Source organism: Marmota flaviventris, chromosome 10 (genome assembly GCF_047511675.1).
Source record: "Marmota flaviventris isolate mMarFla1 chromosome 10, mMarFla1.hap1, whole genome shotgun sequence".
In the NCBI taxonomy this organism is placed as follows: Eukaryota; Metazoa; Chordata; class Mammalia; order Rodentia; family Sciuridae; genus Marmota; species Marmota flaviventris.
The window spans coordinates 102,623,728-102,649,337 of NC_092507.1; the positions used below are offsets into that span (position 1 = coordinate 102,623,728).

The window sequence follows — 25,610 nt, forward strand, 5'->3', positions numbered from 1 at the left end:
GCTCCTCCCGACCCTTTCTACCTTTACGGCAATCGCGAAAGTGTCGTGAAAGTGCTGCCGCCGATCACTCATCCAGTCGGCAGGAGTCGAAGTTGTTATTTCTAGGGGTGTGCTTGTTGAGGTCGGGGTAAGACTGCGGGGATCGGTCTTGGGGAAGCGGCTGGGAAGTGGAGGACGTGGTGGGAGGCGTTTCTCCCAGGCAGAGTGAAGAGAGGACTGGATGCTTAGGGGTGGGCATTACGATATAATGCGGATGGACTCGCTGAGGCAGACGCCGTCCTTCTTCCTCTAACCGGGTGGCCTCGCGCGCGGGGTTGTGGGGAGGACGAGGGGCGACTCCTGGCCCCTTCGGGGACTCTGGAGGCTGAGGTGGCGGAGTCCGGGGGTGGAAGCCCCGGAGCTGTGTGGAAGCCGAGGGTTGTGGGAGCGAGAAGCGCCTGCCTGGCCAGCGCTGGGCAGGTCGAGGGCTGGGGCGCTGCCCGCGCGGAACCGACCTTGCCTGTCAGGTCCACACCCTCCTGCCCCGGTGCTGCCGGGTCCACGAACCGTGTGGCGTCCTGCGCCGGGCTTGCCTTCCTTTTGGAATGCGGTGGTGGTGTTTCATGGCTGGGCCTCGCTTCTTGGTCAGCAACTTTTCTAGAAATTTCAACCCGTATTGACGAGCTCTCTGAGATTGCCAGCTGGGGTTTAATTTCAGCAATATTCTTGGAAGGAGAATGGACTGAAGGATCGCTGGTGTTGGCCAGTGTGCCCAGGAATGCTGAGATGAATGAGATCTTTACATTTATCCTTGTTTGTGTTCTAGAATTCCGTGCGTGGCATTTTTGTGTCGTGTGTCGTGTGTGTGTGTGTGTGTGTGTGTGTGTGTGTGTGTGATTTTGCATCATTGGTGTTGAATGTGTGATTTTGCTTGAGATCTTTTAGTTAAGCGAATCTCTACTACAGTAGACGGATGCTTTTGAACAAATATTAATGTTTTATCTGAACGTAGTCAGAATATTTAGTTCCTGCTGTCGAACTTGTAGAAATGTGTTCGAATACTTTTGTACTTGACTGGCTCAAAAAACAACATAGATTGAGATGAGGGTGTTTATAATATTACCAATTTAGAACAATTGGCTTTTGCATAAAATTCCAGGGATTGAAGTTCTGAAAGGATTTTGCTGCGTATTTGTACTGTGCTGAGAAAAGTACTTAAAAGCTTCTTGTACAACTTGTCTTTACGACTCTTGTCTGCCTCTCCTATTAAGGACAGTTACATTTTATTGCATAGCAATTTTTTTCTAGGGTGCATATTTTCTTTTTTAAAATTTTCTATGAAATGCAAGACTTTTGCTCCCCGCCCTCCCCCAGAAACTTACTTCCTTTCTTAAAGAATGCAAGATTGCACTTAAGCAAAACACTAGATCCAAGTTGTTTTACACGTAGTATTTTTGCTTCCAAGTCTGCTGAAAAGGCTTTTGTTTCTGTAAACTTGCTGTATGTATCATTTGTTAAGTAATGCTGAATTTAATCCTTTTTTCCTATTAGTTTTCTTTTTCTTTCTTCCTTTCTCCTTTCTTATTCTTTATAATATGCTTCCTTTCCTGGTAGTGCCAGCTATTAGTATTTTCCTTTGGTAGTACCATAAGGTGGGAAGGAGTTACGTATCACAAATTCCCTATGAAAGGATTGTAAACATAATGCTGAATCAATGCAGATCAAAACTTGGCACCCTTAGATGTGGGGGGAGGAGTGAAAATTCTGGAATTTCACATAACAGGTTGGATATTGTGTAAGTTTACCTTGTCCTCTGCTCAGCAGTTGAAGTTTTTTGGTTTTTATCTTTTGTCTTTTTTTTTTTTTAATGGGATAGTCAGATGTACCCCATGCTAAAGTCACAACAGAAATAGTTTACCTTGTCCTCTGCTCAGCAGTTGAAGTTTTTTGGTTTTTATCTTTTGTCTTTTTTTTAATGTGATAGTCAGATGTACCCTATGCTAAAGTCACAACAGAAATATGGTAGGCAAATGCCATTATCCTCAGCCACTATAAACACAAATGTTTTACATGATAGACTTTTTAAGGCCCACAATTGTGTGTAATTTTAGTAAGTGTATTCATTAAATATCTCTGATTATAATCTTGTACTTTTGTTGGACTTTCACATAAATATTCATGTATGTACAAAGAAAATGCTTTGTCAGACCATATGTCTTCTCCTTTGGACTCCCCAAACAATTTGTTGGCATTGTGTTATAATTTATCTATTTATAAGACTACAACCCCCCCAACCACCTTTTGAGCTTCTTGAGAATATGGAATATTTCAATCTTTCTATTTCCTTAATATCTAGAACAACTAAGTGCTCATTAAATACTAGATGTGTCCATATTTGTTCATTGTTAAGTATGTACTAATTACTTAGTGCTAGGTATGGTACAAGATAGAAAGAAAAAAATATTAACAAATATGGAAATTACTAAGCAATGTGTGTGATGAGAGGAAGGGGCGGGGGGACCCACAATAAACAGAAAATGTTCAAAGTGCATCAAGTATTACCAAGAGTGCAGGACTCTGGAGCCTTAAAGGCAGTGGGAATTTTTTACAGTTTAAAATATTCAGTTTTATGATTTATGAAAACTATCCTCAGTTAACAATTACCCTGTGTCCAGAATTGTAGGTTTCTTTGTAAGCTTGTTGATGGTTTTCCATGACATCAAAATAAAATCTCAGCTGTTTGCTTCTGCATTGTCTAACTTTTCAAACTTCATTTTTGTCCACTCTTTTTATCTTCATTTCTGTTCCACTCTTCTATCTTGTTTATTCTTGTCTATCCATTGTGATTCCTCAGATACTTGAAAAAGATAAGCTCTCTTCTGCCTCAGAGCCTGTTCCATTTTCTTAAACTATTCTTCTTCTTGCCCTTAAACCATCTCCTTCCTTCTTTTCCTAAGTTTGGAATAAAAGTTACTTCCTCAGAAACTTCAGTCACCCTATTTAAAACATGTACTCCCAACTATTTTCTGGCTCAGCATTTTGTTTTCCCACAGAGCCCATTACACCTTGCAATGTTATTACTTGTTTTACAAGTTTTCAGTTGTTTCCTCACTGTGCACAGGAGCTGGGACCTTATCTGTATTGTTCACTAGATTTAGGTATTGGCTGGATGAATTTAGAACTTGGAATACGTTTTCTTATAAAAATTGGTTTGATTGGTGGGTAATTTTTTCTAGGCTAGCCAGCAATAATTTTAATTTTTTACTTTTTTAAATTTTTTACTTTTTTATTGTTTTAGTTTCTTGCACCTATGGTGAGAAAGGACATTTTCTGCTTATCCTTCTGAGCACAGGCTTGATTCCGTAAAAAAATCTCATGGTTAAAATAAGTTTTGTTATATTTGTACCTCCTTTACACAGTTCCTTTCCTATATCCTTTCACTTTTCTCTCCACATAGTCTGTCCTCCTTTTGTATCTACTCCCTTGACATGCTTGTTTTTCCTTTTGCTAAAATTCAGAAGCTCCTGTTTTTTTTCTGAGATGGTTTTCATGACTATAGTCCCCGCCTCACATATGATTGGAGAAAGAATGGAGTTGGACCTGTGGTAGTATGAGTAACCTCTGTAGCTATTTACATGTGTTGAAAGTAAAGTGTCCATCTGTATGTCAAGGGCTACATGTATCTGAATTTATGTTTGCATTGTTGTTGCTAATAACTCCACAAGGACAGTGTTGCCAAATTGAAATGTTGGCAAGGAACCCCTTCAAAAACTCATTGTCTCTTTTCAAGTATGAATTATATAATGGCTGGATCTGCAAAGGTTTGTCAAAATGTAGATTTTTCTAAAAGAAAAGTAAAAGGTTAAAAGAAATCTAGGTCATGAAGGGGAAACTCAGAAGGAAAGTATCCGTTTGTTAACTAGTCCTGCCAAACGCTCAAATTTAAAACCATTAGGATCAATTGCTTGTACTTGTTCAGTGCCAAAAGCAAGCTAGCACCCTCACTGTATGAACTTTAATAATAGAAGAATGGAACACTGCAACAATAAAATTCAGATGCGGTTGGCTCAACTTTTTATTCTTCTATCAAGTGAAATTCTATCAAAGCTGATTATTCTTACCAAATATGAAAATGCATCATTCAGTTTGACTAGAAAATTTGGCTACTATAATACTAAGTGTTTTGGTGGTTATTGGTTTAATTGATCTCAAGTGATCCCATTACTATTTGTTTAACATTATACAGACATCACTTAAAAGTAGTTTTAATCAATAGCTTTGTGATATATCTGTGAGGAAGAATTCTTTGAAGTAGTGAGAAGTTAGTTTTGATTTATCATTTTGGTTTGAATTTAAATATTTTTACTTCAGAATACCTCACTTAGTTGAATTGAAGCACTGATAATTTTTTTTTTTTTGAGATTTTTGAAAATGTATTTAAGGAAGTTAGCTTGACTACAATGACTGTTTTCTGGGCAAATGCTAAGAAACACGATTGGCAGAAATGTTGAATGCCACCTTAGGTCATTAATGATGTTAAAAATTTCGAAATTGAATATTTATGAGAATATAGGGAAAATATCCTGGTTCATATGTGACACCAACATTGTATCTACATGTCCAGCTCAGCCATGTCTGGTTGTCCCTATGGCCTGTACTGCCATCACCTCCTAACTTCTCCAACCACTGGCCTTCATTAGCTCTATTTCATCCCTTAATCAAGTATGAGGTGGCTCCTGCCACTCAAGACCACCCTATTACAACAGAATAAACCAGATCCTGTCATGGGTGGGGTGGGAGGGGGAGAAGAAACATCAACTACATGTTTTGCTAATAGATTACCAGATCTACTATTGAGAGGTTCTGAGTTCTCTATCACATTCTACATTCCCATACTTCATCACTTCTGGGAATTACATACTACTTTCTAGATAGTTTTTGACCAGAAGATCAAAATACAGCTCTCTTGGTCTACTGTTACTACCCTTTTTATTCTATGAAGATTATTCCTTTTTTTTTTTTTTTAATCTTCTTAGAGTTGCTGTTTCTCCTCCTACTCATTAACTATGGATTTCCCACAATGTTCTTCATTCTTTTGCTTTTCTCTCCATACCTAATCCCTTCAAACCTTTTCTACTTTCTAGTCTTTACTGGACTTTAGCTTCTAAGTAATGGCAAAATTTTCATCTTTTACTCAAACTCTAGTCTTGATTTTGTCTAAAATATCTCTACTTAAAAGTTGCATTTATCAGCCAAGTGTGGGGACATATGCCTATAATCCCAGCATGTGAGAAGCCATGGGTAGGGGGATTCCTAAAAATAATTGTTACCCGTTATATCTTCTAGTCCTATAGCTTACACTTCACCTCAGTTTCTCTCTCATCCCCCACCCCAAAATGTCAAAAAATAACTAACTGGTTTTCCATTCTAATTTTATCTTTTAAAAGCAGTGCCACTAATCTTTAGCTGTTGATTCCTTTTTTCTTCTGCTTCACCTCTCATAGCCATACATGAGCACTTTCTACTGATTTTTCCTTCCAAATAGAAAACCTGTAAACTTGACTGTCTTCTTCATATTTCCATTCTTACCGTGTTACTCTAGTCCATTACCACTTAAAACCATTGAGGTCATCTGCTAATTTTCTTTTTTCTTTTTTGGTATCAGGGATTGATCCCAGGGTCACTTAACCACTGTGCCACATCTCCAGCACATTTTATGTTTTAGAGTCGGGATCTCACTAAGTTGCTAAGGCTGTTTTTGAACTTGAAATCCTCAGCCTCAGCCTTGGAGCCACTGAGATTACAGGCATAAACTACCATTCTCAGCTTTGTGCTAATTTTTAATTGTTCTCATTTCCTTCTCCATTCTGATGAATATGTGTGTGTGTGTGTGTGTGTGTGTGTATTATGCATTGTTAAACTTGAAGATATAATTGTTTTTCTTATGCTGTTTAATTACTTATTATAAGTATTTTGTTGCGAATCTTTTTTAAATCTTGAACAAGGTTTCAGGGCTTAAACTTAGGTTTTTTTTTATCAGCAGTCATCACATCTTCTTATCCTGTATTCTTACTACTTCCTCATTTTGTAGGATCATTCTGCTGATACATATATGGTATTGTCTTCTTAGAGTTAATTTTTTTCTTACTGTTTATTCCCATCTAGAATATCATTTGTATCCCTTTTCACCAATAAGAAGTTTTGTCTTTTGATTTAGCATAAGCAGAAACCCTGTGTTCTTTTGAACACCTCTTATACTCTGTGATATGGGCAAGTCAGTCAGTTGCACTACCTTAGTTTCTTTTTCTGTAGAAATGAGGGTGATTAATAGTCCCTATCTTGCCAGGCACAGTGACGCACACCTGTAATCCGAGCAGCTGGGGAGGCTGAGGCAAGAGGATTGCAAGTTCAAAGCCAGCCTCAGCAATATCGAGGCACTAAGCAACTCAGTGAGACCCTGTCTAAATAAAATACAAAATAGTGCTGGGGATGCGGCTCAGTGATTCAGTGCCCCTGAGTTCAATCCCTAGTACTAAAAAAAAAAAAAAAAAGTTATAAAGGTTTAGGTTAATATCAGTGTTCAATATTAAATGTTAGCTATTATCATTAAATAAAAATCTAGTTTAAGATCCATTTTAATCAAGTCATTCCTCTGGTATTAATACTACTTTCCTAGCCTTGGGGGTCTCAATTTCTATATATGCATATGAAGAGATTAGATTATTTCTAGCATTTGTTCTGTTATAGTATTGAGATAGAAAAAAAAATGTATGTGAGATAGAAAAAAAGATTGTGAGCTGCAAAGTCAAACAAACTGTAAAGTAACATGAAACCGATGACTATTAAAGCCCCTTAATAATTTTCACTTAAAAGTGAGATTATAAACCTTCAGTAAGAACTAGAACAAAAATTGGGCCCCTGGTTTTCTGATTTCTCTTTGATATTTATTATTCTATTAGCAGGTTGATTTTTTTTTTTAATTTGCTGATACTAATGTAAGTAGTAGCTGACAAGTATATCCTGTTTTTCAGGTAAACACGAATCACAAAAAAACTACAAGAAAGGTTAATTGTTATTTCCAAATAAAAGAAAACCAAGATCCATGAGTGGGCATCGGCCAACAAGGAAACGATGTGGAGATTCTCACCCAGAGTCCCCCATGGGCTTTGGGCATATGAGTACTACAGGGTGTGTATTAAATAAGTTGTTTCAGTTACCTACACCACCATTGTCAAGACACCAACTAAAGCGGCTAGAAGAACACAGATATCAAAGTGCTGGACGGTCCCTGCTTGAGCCCTTAATGCAAGGATATTGGGAATGGCTAGTAGGAAGAGTTCCATCCTGGATTGCACCAAATCTCATCACCATCATTGGACTATCAATAAACATCTGTACAACTATTTTATTAGTCTTCTACTGCCCTACAGCTACAGAGCAGGTAAGAGGATTTCTTACCAATACATAATATTTCTTATGTATCAGAATATTGTAATTGGGATTTCTGGGTCATTTTAAATAATGCTTATTAGAAACCAGAAGCAAGGGGTATACTTGATACTAGTAGGTTAATTAATGTTAGCAGAATTTACATGTAAAATTTCATCCCTTTATAAAAGAGTTTTATATTTTGTTTTCCAAATGGTTGAATAAAAATCTTAGTAAAGTTTAAAATGATCAGAGAGAAAAGTCTGGTATTTGAGATGGCATAACTATAAACCAGTACTATCAAAAACATTTTTCTCTCCCTTCCGGAGAGAATTGTTGAATATCCCTTTTCTCTTCTTGTAAATATGTGGCTGATAGACTTCAGGTATATCACTTTTCTAAAAAGGGAAAGTAAATGTAAAAAACAAGTCAATATCCTGCTCTTTTTCATATCCTGCTCTGGCTGCCATTAAGAAAGCGTGGTATTGCTTCCAAAGACTATATAAACCTTCTCAAATCCACACCTCTCTTCTGCTCTTATATTATACTCTCTATCCATTACTTGAAAATAAAACTAAAACTCTTCATCCAAATGGGTATATTGATTTTTTTTTTTTAATTTTCTTATCAAAAGGTAAACTAAAGTAGGTAGATGGAAAAGAATCAGAAATATCTGTTCTGCCTTTATTAATCAGAATAATCTGTCTGGTTACTCTGGAACTAAAGATGTAAAAGTGACTCTAAATTACATGAAATCATAATGGCCACAACATTCCTTCTCTTAATTTAGGCTTGAAGTTAGTTTTTTTAAAGTAGATTATTCAGATAAAGTTACTACCATCCAGTTCCTTTATCTCTTAAGTGAATGGCTATTAAAGGTCACAGTTACCCTTAAGGCATGTGACTTTTGTTTTCCAGATGTTTGTTTATTTTAATCCTCTTTTACTATTCAAATACAGTTTATACAGATTATATGACTGATTTTCCCTCATTTTCTTAAGTATCTTGCTGTACCTCATTTAGGACACTTAAAATACAAAGTCTAATAAAATCATTTAAACCCGTCCTGGGGTCCTTCATCACATTTCCTCCAGCAGTTCACCTGGAGCTTACTGAGACCCTCACTGCTACTTCTATAAAAGTTTGGTCCAGATTTTACAAATCTGTTTGTTAGAACAACAGAAAATGGGGTTGATTCCACTGAAGCCCTTCAATAGTCTAAAGTTAGATCTACGATGAAGATCAAAGATGGATCAGACAATAATCATCAATTATTGAATACCCTAGAACCTACCAGGTTCCATGTTCTCCTATAATGCTTTTCTTTGGCCACTGTTTGTGATTTGGAATTATTGGAATAACTCTAGAATTAGTTAAACCTTTGGGGAGAGTTCCAGAATGGGAAATACTCTGATAACAGCAAACTTCTGGGGGGAATCAAGGTACTGTTCAGTGCTCTACAAGGGAAGGTAATGTCCTGCAGGAGACATGCCTGAATGCATTTATAGCTGCATGCTAGAAATACTTGTTATGTTCAAATCAGAATACATCAAAATAAGCCAGGCCTATCTTCTGTAATAGTTCCTTATTATCTCTGTGATCTTCAGTAAGTATATAAATTATCTGAGTCATACTTTAGTCTTTCTAGATCTTACTTTGTAATATTATAAGAATTAAGAAAGATCATGCATTTAGGGTGCTTAGCCTATAATGCTTATTAATAAGTGGTAGATAGTTATTGTTTCATTAATTTTTTAAAAAAATTCAAGTATATAGCCTGTTATTCTTCCTCACAATCTCCCTTCCATTTTTGATTTCTTCTAATAATATATAACATATGAAGTCATAGATTCATCCAAGTCCTTATTATTGAGTTTTATATTTTTGCCTATAAGCATTTTGGAGCCAAAGGTTTTATAAATTTATAAACCTTCATTATGGCTGCAATTCTTTTAGGCCTTTTACCAGTAAATGATCAAGAAGATTTATGTCTACATATACTATCAGTTCTTCATATTTTTTTATGTACTGTTTTTTACCCATTTCTTTGGTAGAAAAGGTCACTTTTAATGGTTTTAACTTCCTAATAGATAAGAAAGGAAGGTGAGTTAGTCCCCATTTTTCAAATTCCTACATTTTCAGATTCCTGCAGTAGAAATGTAGACTTCTCTTTTCAGTATCTCCTTGATCTTTTTGTTACTAATATTAAACTTCATCTAGTAGTTTTGGTTTTAGTACCAGAAATTCATTTGAGTTTTTGTCTTGCAGTTTGATGTATGTTAATATGCTTGAGTTACCCTTGCCACACAAGACAAATGAAGTTAGTGTTGTCTATTTTACACACATGAAAACCAGAACTGAGCTATACCATTTTCAGTAAGAGTTTTGTTGAAAATAAATATAATTTTTAGACTATATTCATAAGAGTTTTTTATTTAAATGCTGATTTGTTTTTGTTTTTATATTGCTAAGTTTAATGCTTTTGATTTAACTTACCAAAAATTAACTTGTTAAATCAGGCATGTTGGTACACATAAAATCCCAGTGACTCAGGAGGATTGCAAGTTTAAGGCTAACTTGGCAACTTAGTGAGACCTTATCTCAAAATAAAAGAAAAAGAACTAGGGACGTAGCTCAGCGACAGAGTGCCCCTGGGTTCAATCCCCAGTACCAAAAAAATTAAAATTAAAAAAAAATTTAAATTTATGTACTGTTTTTTACCCATTTCTAATATCTAACTTATTAGATATTATTTGTTAGTAGAAAATGAAAAGAAAATTAAAATGCCACATTGCTCATAATCTTACAGCATGCTTAATTTCTATTGACATTAAAAAGGAGAGGGGGAAATTACATAGCATAATTCAAACATAGAAAGATATAAACAAAAAGCATAATCTTCTCTTTTTTACTTGCATATCCTTTTTTTTCTACCAATTCTTCTAAACATAACAATGTTTGACAATTGTTTGGTGTATCCTTTCAGGAAGAAAAATTTTAAAAAATCTAAAAATTTAAAAATCTCCTACCAACATATGTATATATTTGCATTTGTATAAATCCTTAAACTGTTTCAAAAGTTTAGTAAAACCATATGTTTCTAATTTTTCATCTGAATTAATCACATAAAAAAATTGCAAGATTTTGAAAATTGGGTTTATTCAATATCTTCCTATTAGGGTTAATGATATCCTGGCTCAGATGTGTTCTTTTGTTCATTCAGTATCTTTCACAGGTTTTTGACTGAGACCATATAAGACCATGAAGCATATAAGTATTAGATTAGTGTTCTATAGATTTTTAATTAAGAAAGGAAAATCCAAAGATGAGTAAGTTTTTCTTTCTTATATGTATAGATATTATTGTTTTCTAGGATTGAGTGTGTATATATATATATATATATATATGTGTTCCATAGTAACATTTAAATTTTTTTTTTAATTCTAATTAGCTATATGACAGTAGAATGCATTTTGACCCATCATACATAAATGGAGTATAACTTCTTATTCTTGTTGAACATGATATAGAATCATACCAGTCGTGTAATCATATGTGTACATAGGGTAATAATGTCCAATTCATTCTACTATTCTTCCTATCCTTTACCCCCTCCCTTCCCTTTACTCCCCTCTGCCTAATCCAAAGTACCTCTATTCTTCCCTAGCCATCTGCCCCCCAATTGTGAATTAGCATCCACATATCAGAGAAAACATTTGGCCTTTGGTTTTTTGGAGTTGGTTTATTTCACTTAGCATGATATTCTCCAGCTCCATCCATTTATCTGCAAATGTCATAATTTCATTCTTTAAGGATGAGAAATATTTCATTGTGTATATATACATGACATTTTCTTTATTCATTCATCTGTTGAAAGGTATCTAGGTTGGTTCCATAGTTTAGCTATTGTGAATTGAGCTGTTATAAACATTGATGTGGCTGCATCACTGTAGTATGCTGATTTTAAGTTCTTTAGATATAGACAGAGGAGTGGGATAGCTGGGTCAAATGGTGGTTCCATTCCAAGTTTTCTGAGGAATCCTCATACTGCTTTCCAAGATGGTTGCACCAATTTGCAGTCCCACTAGCAATGTATGAATATACCTTTTTTTACCACATCCTTGCCAACATTTATTGTTGCCTTGTTCTTGATGATTGCCAAAATGACAGGAGTGAGATGAAATCTTAATTTTGATTTGAATTTCTCTAATTGCTAGAGATGTTGGACATATTTTCATTATATTTGTTGATTGGTTTTATTTCTTCTGTGAAGCATCTGTTCAGTTCCTTTTTTATCCCATTAAAATCCTATGGTTAGCCCTAGCTCTCTAGTCTGTTAAAACAGAGACATTTAAGAGAATGTATGAGGTGTTGGGAATGTTCTGTGTCTCTGTGGTCCAGTATGGTATCCATAGCTACAGCGGCAATTGAGAACTTTAAATGTGTCTAGTGTAACTTAAGAACTGAATGTTTAATTTCATTTAATTAAACTAAAATAGTTGTACTGATGGCTAATGTGTAGGACAGTACAGCCCTAGAGAGTTATAAGATTACTTTAGCAGCAAGAAGCAGTAGACCTAAAGCCCAGAAGAGGGAGTTCTTAGTCCTAGGATTAATTGCCCATTTCAGTGTGCTTTAGTAAAGTATGGTTATATAACTATAATTATTGTCTTCAGGATTTGAAACTCTAGCTTAAGGGAAGTACATTCTATGAACCTTTTAGTAGCCTTACCTTTTAATAATCTAAACAGATCTCTTTCATAAAGAAACCCCTTTGCAGTACAGAATATATTAAATATTATTTGCAGCTATAAGTGTTTAATACAGTGTAACTGGTAACCAGTATCTTAGAAGATACCTGTGATTATAAAAAATTTTTCATGGCCTAGGCATGGGAAAATAGTGAAAAGTATTGTAAAACATTGTTCCACATTCTTAAATACAGTGATCCAAATAAAAGCCCTCTTTTAAACACATACTATTTAAATTTAATACCAGCAGTTCATTTCCTGTCTAAGAGAAACTATTCCTTGAAAATGTGACTATAAATATTTGAAAAATAATGTTCTAAGCACTCTGCACTAGATCCATCATTTCCCTAGTGTTGTTTCATGAACCATTAAAGAAATGTGTGTAAAAATAAGTTACCTGCTCAAGTAAATGTGGAAAATACCAGTAATTTTTTCCCCTTCTTGAGTATTCACAGTATGTATTAGTAATATTAGAGGATGGTAAAAGTCCTGCAGAAAGGAAATCTGTTTAATGTTGTTTAACCCAGTATCAAACATGAGGTTACCATTAAACATCTTGAAAGGTACAACTTGGGAAAAACTGTAGTAGATTATTCACTAATTGGCTCTTCAGATCTTAGAATCTACATATTGGGAGTGCTTCTATGGAAGAAATCTCATGGATTTCTATAAAATTTCTGAGAAGTAGTTGTCCCATGGTATCCACAGGAAAGTGGTTCCAAGACCTCCCTGCAGATAGCAAGATCTGCAGATACTTAAATCCCTCATACAAAATGGTGTGGTGTTTGCACATAAGCTATGAATATCTGTCTATATGCTTTAGATCATCTCTACATTACTTATAATAACTAATACAATGCCAATTTATGTAAATATTGTTATACTATATTGTTTAAGGAATAATGAAAAGTCTGAACATAGTGCAGACACAGTTTTTAATACTGAATATAATAGAACCTCAGTTGATTCCATGAATGTGGAATCCCAGGGATATGAAAGATCCCATGTAGTTAACTAGCATCTGTTTAAACACACCTAAAAGCAGGGAATTTAATTCTAACAATCGTAATTATTTCAGTAAGTTCTTAATTATGTTGCACTTTTATCTTCTATAACTTCAAACACTCACTCTAAAGAATGAAGATATAATATCTGCAGATAAAAAAGGTGCTAACCAAACACAGTAACTAATATGTCTGAATACTCTTGCTTTTCTTATTTATTTCACAGGCACCTCTGTGGGCATATATTGCTTGTGCATGTGGCCTTTTCATTTACCAGTCTTTGGACGCTATAGATGGGAAACAGGCAAGAAGAACCAATAGTAGTTCTCCTTTGGGAGAACTTTTTGATCATGGTTGTGATTCATTATCAACAGGTATTGTTACTGTTTTAATGTTAATGAGTAGTAACTGATAAAAACATGTTGATAAACAGCATTAGGATAAATACGGGTTTATTTGGTCATCAGAATAAATGATTTTTTAATTAAATAAGAATTCCTCACGACTGCAACTGATTCATATTTGTTCATTATTGGCAGTATTGGGGAATTTAGAAATTAAGTTCATTTTTTTCATCGTAAGTATGGTTTGGGGCATCTTTTTAAGGTTTAAGGTATAATGGTCATTATTAAAGAAAACCTCATGAATTACAGATGAGCACAGTAGTGGGAGACTTGTTTGATAATTCGTGGTCTTTATATTTAAATGAATCTTAAATTGACATTTTAGTCTTGGATTATAAATATGTAATGGGGCTTGGATAAAAAGAGTAGATTGAATGAATCTGGAGATCTAATGTGCAATATGAAGACAGTGGTTAATATCAATGTATATTGAAATTTTTGCTGAAACAGTAGATTTTAGGCGTTCCTACATGAAGTAAAAAGAAAACCATGGAAGGCAATGAATAGGTTAATTTGTTTAATAGTGATAATCGTTTCACTTCATACATAGCATATAAAACAGCATATTGTGTACTTTAAATATGTACAGTTTTTTAAAAGATGAGAAAAAATACAGTAAAGTGTTAGGATAGATGAATTACAGGGTGATATGTCTTTAGTGTTGCAATGTTTTTAAGTAATATTTTAGTATGATTTTAGAGGGAAAATGTTTGGTTGGTTGGGTGGTTTTGTTTGTTTGGCAGTGCTGGGGATCAAACCCAGGGCCTGAAGCGTTGAACTACACCCCTAGCACTAAATGAATTTCTAACTAGACTTCCTGACAGGAACTTTTTCTCCTTATTTTAATTTGGTTCCATAGTTCTCTTATCATTTGGCATGGCATTAAAAAGGAAACAGCCAGGATGTTTACAGGCACCAGCATGCCTGTAATCCCAGCAGCTTGGGAGGCTGAGACAGGAGGATCACAAGTTCAAAGCCAGCCTCAGCAAAAGCAAGATGCTAATCAACTCAGTGAGACCCTGTCTCTAAATTAAAAAATAGGGCTGAGGATGTGACTCAGTGGTCGAGTACCCTGCCACCCAAAAAAAGAAAGAAAGAAAAAAAAAAAGCCCTTTGATGACTTTATCTCCTGAATTCAGGTTTGTAGGTGATGTAGATGTATGTCAGAATGAATCATTATTTCATTGTATCCTGATAACAACTTTCTTAGTAGACAAGGAAGAGAAACTAAGCTCTTATAACTTCTAAGAGTCAAGAAAAATTCAAAAAACTTCCACTGAATAAAAGCTAGCTGAGTATCTTGACGCTAACCACGTGACCACAGAATACCATTATCCTGTTTTTTTATTGAAAATGACAATTTTTGCATTGTAGTTTAAGTTCCATACTTTTATAGGAATATTTTTTTCTATGTATGTCACCCATGATATCTACTAAATAAGAAAAGACAGTTATCAACCTGAAGCAAGTAGGTCCCTTGGGGTTTGTTGTTGTTTGTTTATTCATTTTTGTTTTCTTTTTGACTGCCTTGAACTTTTTTCTACTCATTAGTATCACTAAGTCGAGAGAATATTCCAAAAAATGCCCAAGTATTTTAGTTGCTTTCAAGAACTTTGGTTCCACCAAGTGATTTAGTGAAAAAAGAGATTGAAATTATGAGATAAAATGTAGCATAAAAGATTATATTCTACTTTTCCTGTTATTATCAATTACTGAGAGTAGACAATACTTTATTTTGTCTCTTCTAAGGTTATTTCCAGCTCAGTTATTGTTTGTTATTTATTTTGTCCCGTTTTCATCGTGATTTTTCTTTCTGCAGTTTTTGTGGTTCTTGGAACTTGTATTGCGGTACAACTTGGGACAAATCCTGATTGGATGTTTTTTTGTTGTTTTGCTGGGACATTCATGTTCTATTGTGCACACTGGCAAACATATGTTTCTGGGACATTACGATTTGGAATGTAAGTACACTTAATGACAATTTTGTTTTCACTTTCAAATATGGAGAATGTGGGTTGCTTATAGGTATTTGAGTATCAGGAGTTGATAAAATCACTATATTTGTTTAATAAATAAAATGTTTTAAAGCTATTATAGCTATTTTCTAATAGACTATCATATGTCCCCCTGTTACTTTTTAAAAAGGAAATATCAGAACCCCCCAATTATAATTTTAAAACAATATGAAAATATGCTTCAAAAAAGCATATTTTAAAGCAATATGAAAAACCATAGCCCCTTTCTACTTGTTTCCATTTGTCTTCCTAGACAAACTCACTTCCCCCCTACCATTATTCACCTTACCCACTGTTTTATTTTGATATATAAAAATGTGTTTTCAGGAAGTAAGATAGTTTCTGAGAGCAAAGAACAATATTCATCTCTAAATTTCATAGTTTAGTTAGGTTTATAGTTTTTTTTACATTGTGTTCTTTATGAATCTATAAAAATCTAAGCTCTTAATAATTCAGTTGACATAGTTGACATGAACACATCATATAATTTATTATTGCCAACAAATATACCTGAGAATTTAAAAATTAAATATAAACATCTTTTAAACTCCTAAAGAAAGAGTCTGTACCTGTTGATCAGTACTTTTCCATAAGTATTAATGAGTTAACCAGTTTTGGAACTTGGTTAATGATGGCACTCACCCATTGTTTTTTAATTAAGTATCACAGATCCTATTTACACCATTTAAGTTACACCATTCTTTTTTCATGGCATAGGATTCAAAGAGAAAAAGCCTTGAGAAAAGACTGTATACTTCATGAAATGTCAAAATAAAAATCTCTGATGGCAGATAACAAGAGAATATCTCAGTCTCAAAGATGAATCATTGATAGATTTTTTTTTTTTTAATTTTAGAACCTTAGTAAACTTAGTTTTTTAGACCTTGAAAAAGCCACAACATGGAGAAATTCAGTTGTTTACTACAAGTTCAGATGGTTTTTTTCTTAAATTTATTTATTGAACTTATCATGTCCTTATGACAATAACTGAATACTTGCTAATTCTTTGGATGTTAACTATTTAAAAGAAATATCTTGGAATAATTTTAAAATAAAGAGGCCTAGAAAATGTGTTTAAGATCTATCTTAAGATGGAACCCTTATTTTTAGAGATGATAGCAGACATGTGTATCCGTTGTGAAAACTATGTCTGTGTATCCATCAGCAGTTTATAAAATGATTAGTGCTCAGAATAGATTGGAGAGGTTTGTTTGTATGTTTGTTTGGTTTGGTTTGGTTTTTGGTACTGGGTATTGAACTCAGGGACACTCATCACTGAGCCACATCTCCAGCCCTATTTGTGTTTTATTTAGAGACAGGGTCTCACTGAGTTGCTTAGCATTTCACTGTTGCTGAGGCTGACTCTGAACTCAGGATCATCCTGCCTCAGCCTCCCAAGCCACTGAGATTACAGATGTGTGCCACTGAGCCCGACTGGAGAGTTCTTATATAAAAGAAACAGTAATTGAAAATATTTACAGTTTTTTCCTCAATATTGTTTTCATAATCTTTATTTATTTAAATAATATTTTCATAGTCTTTCTCTGCATTATATAAACCACTAAATATGTCAGATCGCTAAGATCATTTGGTTTTGCCTTAATTCAGTTTTAATTTGTAGTTTTTCTACTGTTTTCAGAAATGGCAAAATTTGTTATATCTGGATTTCACATAGTTGATGTTTTATTGGTTATTATCTCATAGTTAACCATTTTGTTTTTGTTTTTGGTATTGCAAATTGAATCTCATAGTTAACTTTGAAAGCTTATTTACCAACCAGTCCTAATGTGTTCTGTTTCCCTTTTAAGTAATATAGCACCAATCATAATGATGTGGGAAGTTAAGGAAGGAGAAAATATTAACCATGAAAATAGTAGAAAAATAGGTTTGTAGGACTGATTTGATAGCACAGCTTTCTGTCTTCCGGTCTTAGAATTCCCCTTGTTCTGTTTTTCTGTGATGAAATTATGTATTTAGAGAATTGCAAACAGGTCCATATGGTTGGATCATAAGATACCTGCAGGAGATAAGCCTGGAAAGATCCAGAAAATCAGGGACCTTCTCTGCTCTGCCAAGAAATGTGGGCTTTTATCCCAAATCTGCAGGGAACTTTTGCAAGGCCTAAAGGTGCAAAATTACAAAATACCTTTTAGATAGTCAATCTGGCAACATGACAGAGAGTAGAATGTGACAGAAAAAAAAAGAAGACTGGTTAGAAGACATCAGAATAATTAATATGAGGATAATGGAGCCTGAACTAACACAGCATCAGTGCTTTAGGGTGAGAAAGGAATAAGTAGGTTAGAGAAAGACTTAAGAGGTATAAACTGTAGGACATAGTCTCTGGGTGTAGGGAATAAATGAGAGCACAGATATTAATTAGAAAGACTCCTTAGGTGGTTGGATGGAAGGTAGAGTAAGGGACTACAGGAAAAGGAACTATTTAAAGGAAAGCTACTTAGGAAATGTGATGATTGTTAGACATCCAAATAGAATAACAGAAAACTTAGAGAGGAAGCTGAGAAAAAAGCCCATGAAAATTATTGAACAGCCAGAGTAGGAGGAATGCTGGAATGAAAAGCCAGAAGAGGGATGTATTTCAACAAAGAATAATGCCAAGTGCTGCCAAGACTCAAAATGAGGACAGAAAAAATACACAACGAATTTGGCAGCATGAGCCATCCATAGTAGTTTTTATGTAATGGTGGGATAGAAGCCAGAATGTAGTGAGTAGAATAACTAAATACAGTACCACTTATTACACAACATTTAATGATACTTAGAAATGTGTGGCTATGATAGGAAGAAGAGAGCTGTTGATTAGAGGACAGAATATAGGCTAAAAGGAAGGTTTTTAATTTCAGTGAAAAATTTTGAGTGAGCAGAAAAAGAGAGAGAAAATACTGAAAACAGAGAGAAGGAGCATTATTTATGGAGTGAGATAGCTGAAGATACAAAACCAAATGAGTTATAGAGTAGCAGATAGAAAACAACACTGAATTTCTTTTTAAAATTAAAAGCAGGCTACAGCATTCATAGAAATATGCTGTGAGTGCTTTACATTTAAGGAGATATTTATAAAAATACCAATACAATGGAGGATTACAGAATACATAAATATATTCTAAAGACATCTTTATGCTTAAACTTTACCTGAAGTTTGTATGCATGGAAGAGAAAGTAAAAATTTTATTTTACTTATTAAAAAGGAGAGAAAATCAATTCTCATGTAGCTTGGGTAAAGAAATTTTTAAAAATCACTTTTTCTTACTCTTTCTTAGAGGAAAGTGAAAACTACTTTAAGAACATTAAGGAATCTTATTTTAGAATATTTTTGTTTCAGTTATTTTCATTTGATATTTATACACAATTGAAAAGAATCTTGAGGATTTTTTACGTACAATAGATTCTGGTTATTATGCTTTTAATAACCTTATGAAATAGAATGTTTACCAAATAAGAAGTTTTTGTTCTCCTTAATCTCTTTAATGTTAGTGTTTTAATTGCTAGAGTATAGTCATAGTATCTTGAATAGGATTTTAATTCATCCATAGCTAAATAATTTCCATTCAAAGTCTAGAATTGAGAAGGCAAATATGCTTTGAATACATTTTCCCTGAAATTATAAGCTATATTTTGTAGCACTTGCTCTAGTCACAGTTAAAAGCTGTCTTCTGCATAGAATTTTAGTACCTCTCACATCTCAGCAGACCCCTGTCTGCATGGTGCTCTTGGACTGAGCAAGTAGGGCCCTGACAGAAATGAGTACTGTTGGACTAGATCTCATTTAGCCTAGTTATGAAAGATTGGAGAGGGAAGTAAGGTTAGAGAACTTAATGGAAGCACGGGATTGGTAGAAGAAAATAAGCATTATGAGTTGAAGCTCTTTTATAATGAAATATTCTTAAAAATGATTATGAATTATAGGAAATGGGAGAGCTCACATTTACACACTTCAGTCCTAAACCCTCTATATCTAGATATTTTAAAATTTATAACTTGTATGTATAAAATCATTTTTATAAATACATGTTTAGAAACCCTAAGCAACCTTTAATAAAACTACACTTATATAAAATATGTATTAAAAAATCTTCCATACTGTAAAAGCAGAACTCTTGCTTAAATTATTATTTCAGGAAAAATACTCTTAATTATCTTTTTGAGAGAAAAAAAATTATAATAAATTGAAGTGAGTCCAGTGTATCTGGACTCAAACGTTATCATCAAATTATTTTGTATATGTGTCAGCTTAAACAAGGCTCAGAACTTTCATAAGCCTCATTTCCTAATTTCTAAAATAAGAGCTTTGGAGGAGATGATCTCTAAGCTTCTTTCTTCTTATAAACTCTGAATCTACTAATTTTACAGATGTTATTTCTAGTGTTCTCATAATTACAATATTAATCTTCACGGTACATTTAATTTTTCAGTTCATGCCTCTAAGATTTCGTATTAGCTAAAAACCATGCCACCAAACATTTATTTCTATTTATGCAAATAACATCCCACTTTTTCTTTTCTATAGTTAATTTAAAAAATTAGTAAACTGTGTATTCTACTGGCAGTTTGATAAATATAGTTTATCTTTTTATCCAAGTAATTTCTAAATAATTAATTGAAGACTTCCTTGTAATAAAAGACTTCCTTGTTGTTTTTTTATTTTATTTATTTTTATTTCTGTTTTATTTTTATTTTCTGTTTAAGAATTAGGAAACTTTGCTATCAAATACCTATATGGAATCTTCATATCTTTATGTGTTTAAGGTTCATCACATGAATTATTAAATACTGAAGATCTTCCTTTTAGTTTCTACTTTCCCTTTGCAAAGATTCATTCATTTTGACCCCTACTCTGTCTACTTAATTTATCAATTATTACATATAATATTCTAAAACAGCCATTTGTATTAACGTAAAACCTAGATTGCAGCTTGTGCCCTCTGGTCATCAGGTAAAATTGGAGACATCTTTCTATGTCATTAGTATTTCTCATTCTTAATTTTGATTGATGTAGTTTTTATTTGAAGCCTGTTCTGTATTACTCTTTTTCTGTCACCACCTGTGTTCCAAAACTTGGGTAGTGATTGGACTGTTTTTCTTGTTGTTGTTTTTTAACACTAAAAGATTAATCCAGTGTAATAAAGAGTTATAATGCTGGTGTGGAATTCCCACAAGAAAAGGAGAAAAAAAATGAAAAGATTTTTCTACTAACAATTATCAGGGAATAGGATAAGGAAATAGCCAATTTGATTTTTGCTCTATCAACATCCAAGAAATCACTTGACTAAATTCTTTCCAACTTTTTCCACATACATCTGCCAATTTTTTGAAATAACAGAATTAGGAGTGTGATGAAGTTTGGGGCAGTAAAGGAGTACCAGGTTAGTGGTTTTTTTATCAAATGTGCAAAATAGATTATTCTCTGGAGTTTCTGTTATGCTTTTGTGTAATGTTAGGTATCTCTGAACATTGAGAATAAAAATGAAACTAGAGGCTGGGTATGTAACTGCTGTCTACAGGGAAGTCTAGATAAGTTCTGACACTGAAGGGACCTGTGTCACAGTGTAATTATTTGGCAAGTAGTATTGGCTATTCCGAGGTAACTGAGAGTTGACTGTTTTTAGGACCAATATTTCCAGCTGCCAACTTACAAATCATTTTTTTCAGTGTGTTAACAGTTTTAATTTTTTAAAACTTTTGTACTAATTTTATTTGGATAAGAAATATTTGTGTATGCATAAGGATGGTACAATAGAGTATAAATTGTATTCTTGAATCTTTAGGTGTCTTTATAAGGAAAATGCTATTTTGTTACCTGTTTTAGTAAGCCTTTTTAGCAAAAGCTCTGAATAAATTATTTTGAAATGTTTGTTTTCCTATGCATAGATTTGATGTTACAGAGTCCCAGATCCTAATTATAATATTCCAGCTCCTCACAGGAACCCTGGGGCCTTGGTTCTGGAACTTCACGGTAACTGCTAGAATATTCATGCTGTCTGATGAACAATGGTGTAATCTCAATAAAGACGGCACCTTTGTCATGCACAGAATAATTAGAAAATTAAAAAATCTTTCTGGTAATATTTTACAAACAGATTATTATAGATCAAATAATTTAATACACAATAGGGCAATAAAAATCCACCCTATTAATATAACAAAGATTTTGAAAAGTCATTTCTGATGATTTGATGCTAACCCCAGTTCACTTTTCCATTTATTTATTATGCCTAATATTACTTTTACTCTATGTAATATTTTTTAAAACAAATACCTTTCCACCATTAGATAGATTTTGGGTTTGGGGGGTTTTATGTTTTTTTGGAATTTCTATTTTGAAAACAGAAGAAAAACAAGCAGAGTTTTTCTTAGACAAGTAAGTTCAGAAAACTCAATGTAGGAAAGATTCTGCTTATTAACTTCTTCAGCATATCTTTTAAGCATTCTGTTTCTTCAGCTTGGATTAACAATGATCTTGGTATTATAAAAAAATTCTGCTAGAAATTATTCTCATTTCTATTTGTTTTGTTTAATGTTTTCCTCCCTTAGTTGTGCTTTCAAATTAAATATCCTTAGCTCTTCATGTCACTATAGTCACCCTTTGAATACCTTCCTCTTTCATTTTTTTCTTTTAGCAATACATATTTCCCTAAAGAAATGTAGTTTATTGTTTTCCTTTCGTATTAGAAATGTAATTTTGACCTTCAGACTTTTAGAAGTTCAAAAACATCTGTTAGGAAATATTTCCTCAGTAAAAAAAAAAAAAATCCAGAAGCCTACGCACTTTAGTGTGAAAGTTTATTTACAACTAAAAACAGAGTGCCTACATTCAATTTGTTTTGCATTTCAGAGAATGTTGAGGAATTGTCCATATGAAAATTTGACAGATCATTCCCACAATACAAAACTTCATTAGATTTTCTACATAAGTCCCTTGCTCCTCTAAAAAGAATTACAAGCACTTTAATAGGTATATTTTACATCTTTTGTCAAAATAACCTTGGTATATGAAGAATACTGAGAAGTACTATAGACGTCTAGGAGCAAAACCAAAACCATTTTTAATTGAATTTACAATGTATCTACATATTTATTTATGGGATTCACTCATAGGTAAAATAATTGGGTGTAGTTCAGTATGTGTCTTTATCCTCTCTTGACCCTTACTCTGTCTCTAGTACTTTCTCCAAAGACTTGTAGCTTTATGCTCATTAAAATCGCCTGGATTTATAATTTTTTATCATGTTTTATTTTTTGTTGTTATGCTCACCAGTTTTCTTAATAAGATTAAGTCAGAATATTGACTTATTTATTTTTCTCCTGTTTATGATAACAAAATACCCTAATTTTTTTTCTAAGTTAATTTAACTTATTAGCATTTAAACTTTCTATTCACTACTGCCTGTTGTATTCTAACATCTTTAGTAAAATTGTGTTAGAATACAGAAGCATCATCCTGAAAGCATCATCTTAGCAATAGCAATTAAAAAAAAAATTTGCCCCTGTTGATAGGCAGGCTAAAAAGTTAGGAGTTCCAACATTGCATAAGAACAGCACTCCCAATATCTTTGAAGTTTCTGCCTCTATTTTCTCTGTAACATTTGAAAAACTTTAATTTTTCTGACTTAATTTCTTCATGTATAAAACTACGATAGTATTTCCTACCTCCTATGGTAGTTGTGAAGATGAGAAGTGTTAAATATGTAAATATGCTGGTGACTACAATGCTTGGTACGTAGTCTTTGTTGTTGTTGTTATTGTATTAATTCTAAGACCTATGTTAGTAACTCCCAGTAGCTTGCATATTTCTTCTAGAATTGAATATGATACAGATAGAATAAATTCATGATTCCTTGACTCCAAGGTTGTTAATAAATGGAGTGAACTCTACTTTGAGTTCTTGTTTCCAAAAGTGATGAGAATAGGCTGCCCCTTAGCTTAGATCTGCACTCTAATTCTTTTGTTCAATGACTTATTCCAGCTTTAGCCTATATTTTTCTCCATTTTCTCAAAGTTATTCAACAGATTTTTGCTTTTTAGTCTTCAAAAAATCTTATGATCCGCCGGACGTGGTGGTACACGTGGTACACGCCTGTAATCCCAGCAGCTCCGGAGTCTGAGACAGGAGAATAGAGTTCAAAGTGAGCCTTAGCAATGACAAGGCACTAAGCAACTCAGTACGACCCTGTTTTTAAATAAAATACAAAATAGGGCTGGGGATGTGGCTTTGTGGTTGAGTGCTCCTGAGTTCAATCCCTAGCACCCAAAAAAAAAAAAAAAATCCTTATGACCCATAAAGTTATTCAAGTGGTGGGTATTACTGTTTTTAATAATTCAGCTTATTTTAAAAACAGACACTTAGATTTGTCTGTTTTCTCTATAAACATTTGAATTAAAAAGACCTAAGTACCACTCAGCTGTATGGATAATGTTATTTAATACCTGTCAAAGATTGTTGTCATTGCTAGTTTGTCCCTTATCAAGGATAGAAAATAAAATGTTGTAGGACAATATGATAAATTTCTAGGCTAGTCTTCCTTTCCGTCCACTAACACTTCACCCTACCCATAGTATTTCTAGTAAAGTATGTTATGAATGCCATGCTCTGCTTATTCATAAATTACCTGTAAATTCAGATCCATTTACAAATAAACAAATCTGTAGTTAATAGTAGTCTGAACCTTGAATTCATTTTCAGATGCCATCAAACTAATGAGTTTTTAAGCAGAAGCTCACAAGTCAAATTGTACCAACCAGGGTTTCTTTGACATTGTAAATTTATCCCTACTACATATTTTATGTTAACCAAACTAATAGTTAACCTAAATTATAACACAGTTGTGTTTATTATTTATAGCTTAACAGAAATTCTTTTGTGTATAAATTAACTGCAAGTGTATATTTAAAATGCTTATGTCACATGTAGAAGACAAATTGATTATCTTCTAATTTTTAGAGGGGGAGGACATTAAAAATTATGCAAAAACATGATTAAGATACTTATCAGCTCTCACAGAATATCATTTAAATACCTTCATCCTTCATTAAATAGTGAATTAGAATTCAAGCCAAGTGCATTTGCACATTTGTTAGCTGTATCTCCAAATACTGAGAAAACTAAGACTTGGAAAATAGTCAGGGGCTCATTGTATAGCTCAGTGGTAGAGCACCTGCCTACTCAATCCCCAGCACTGAGAAAAACAGAAATTTTCTTCAGTTTGCTAACGTAGATAGTTTGTAGTTGTTGCACCCTATGCCCTAAATACCACTTTTAAAGGCTAATTTGTACTTCTGATATGATCGCTGTCTTCAGTGAGATTTCTAAGCCACCTTCCTATGGTGATGAATGCCCCCTGAGATCCTCCCTTCAACTGAAGAGATTAGGTGTTCCTTGTTTAGAAGTTGAAATTACTCTTTCATTTAAGGACAGTTTGTTCTCTCTACATCTTAATCAGCAGATCATTAGAGTGTTGTTTTAAGGAATGATTGATCTTAGAAGTTTGATCTTCAAGGTTATTTTGACCTTGGACTGCCATACTTAACAGCCTCCCCATTAAAATAATGGGAGCGCTCTCAGATCTCATAGCTGGTTTGCTTTTTACCTTTTTTATCCTTGTGATAGCCATCAGAACCAAAACAATGTTCATTTCTGGCTTCTTGTAATTTAAGTATGTTCTGACCAAAATTTTAATTACGGGTTGTCCACAGCCATTGAAGGAATTCTTTTTGTCCTTTTACAGCTTACATTAAATTTAAGTAGAAGTAGGAAATTATTTAAAGCAATACCAGTCAAGATGTTCAGACATCTTCATAGGTAAAGAAAATTATGCTTTCTCCCTCCAAAATTTTATGCTGTAGAAATCTAATGCTGCAGATAAGAGACCTATTTGTTTTTAAATCACAGTTGTTTGGGGGTGCACATGCCCCTTATGTCTTTTTTTTTTTTTTTTTTTTAATCCTTATGTTTTGAAGAGCTTTTTTTTTTTTTTTTCTTTGTTGTAGTGGGGGTCAGTTTCTTTGATTTTT

General features: G+C 33.6%; 1 protein-coding gene across 2 annotated transcripts in view; it reads left to right on the forward strand.

Annotated features, from left to right (window-relative positions):
- The first annotated feature begins 38 nt into the window (after nucleotides 1-38).
- Nucleotides 39-25,610, forward strand: part of Cept1 (choline/ethanolamine phosphotransferase 1) — a 36,992-nt gene continuing 11,420 nt past the window's right edge. Inside the window, exons 1-4 of one of the 2 annotated variants that reach the window (XM_027922017.2) lie at nucleotides 39-127; nucleotides 7,011-7,420; nucleotides 13,389-13,536; nucleotides 15,386-15,527. In XM_027922017.2, coding sequence (XP_027777818.1) covers nucleotides 7,082-7,420; nucleotides 13,389-13,536; nucleotides 15,386-15,527 — 629 coding nt within the window. In that variant the 5' untranslated portion in view covers nucleotides 39-127; nucleotides 7,011-7,081. Of the gene's footprint in view, nucleotides 128-210; nucleotides 231-7,010; nucleotides 7,421-13,388; nucleotides 13,537-15,385; nucleotides 15,528-25,610 lie in introns of those variants that run through there. The other variant, XM_071618181.1, reaches the window with a different exon arrangement.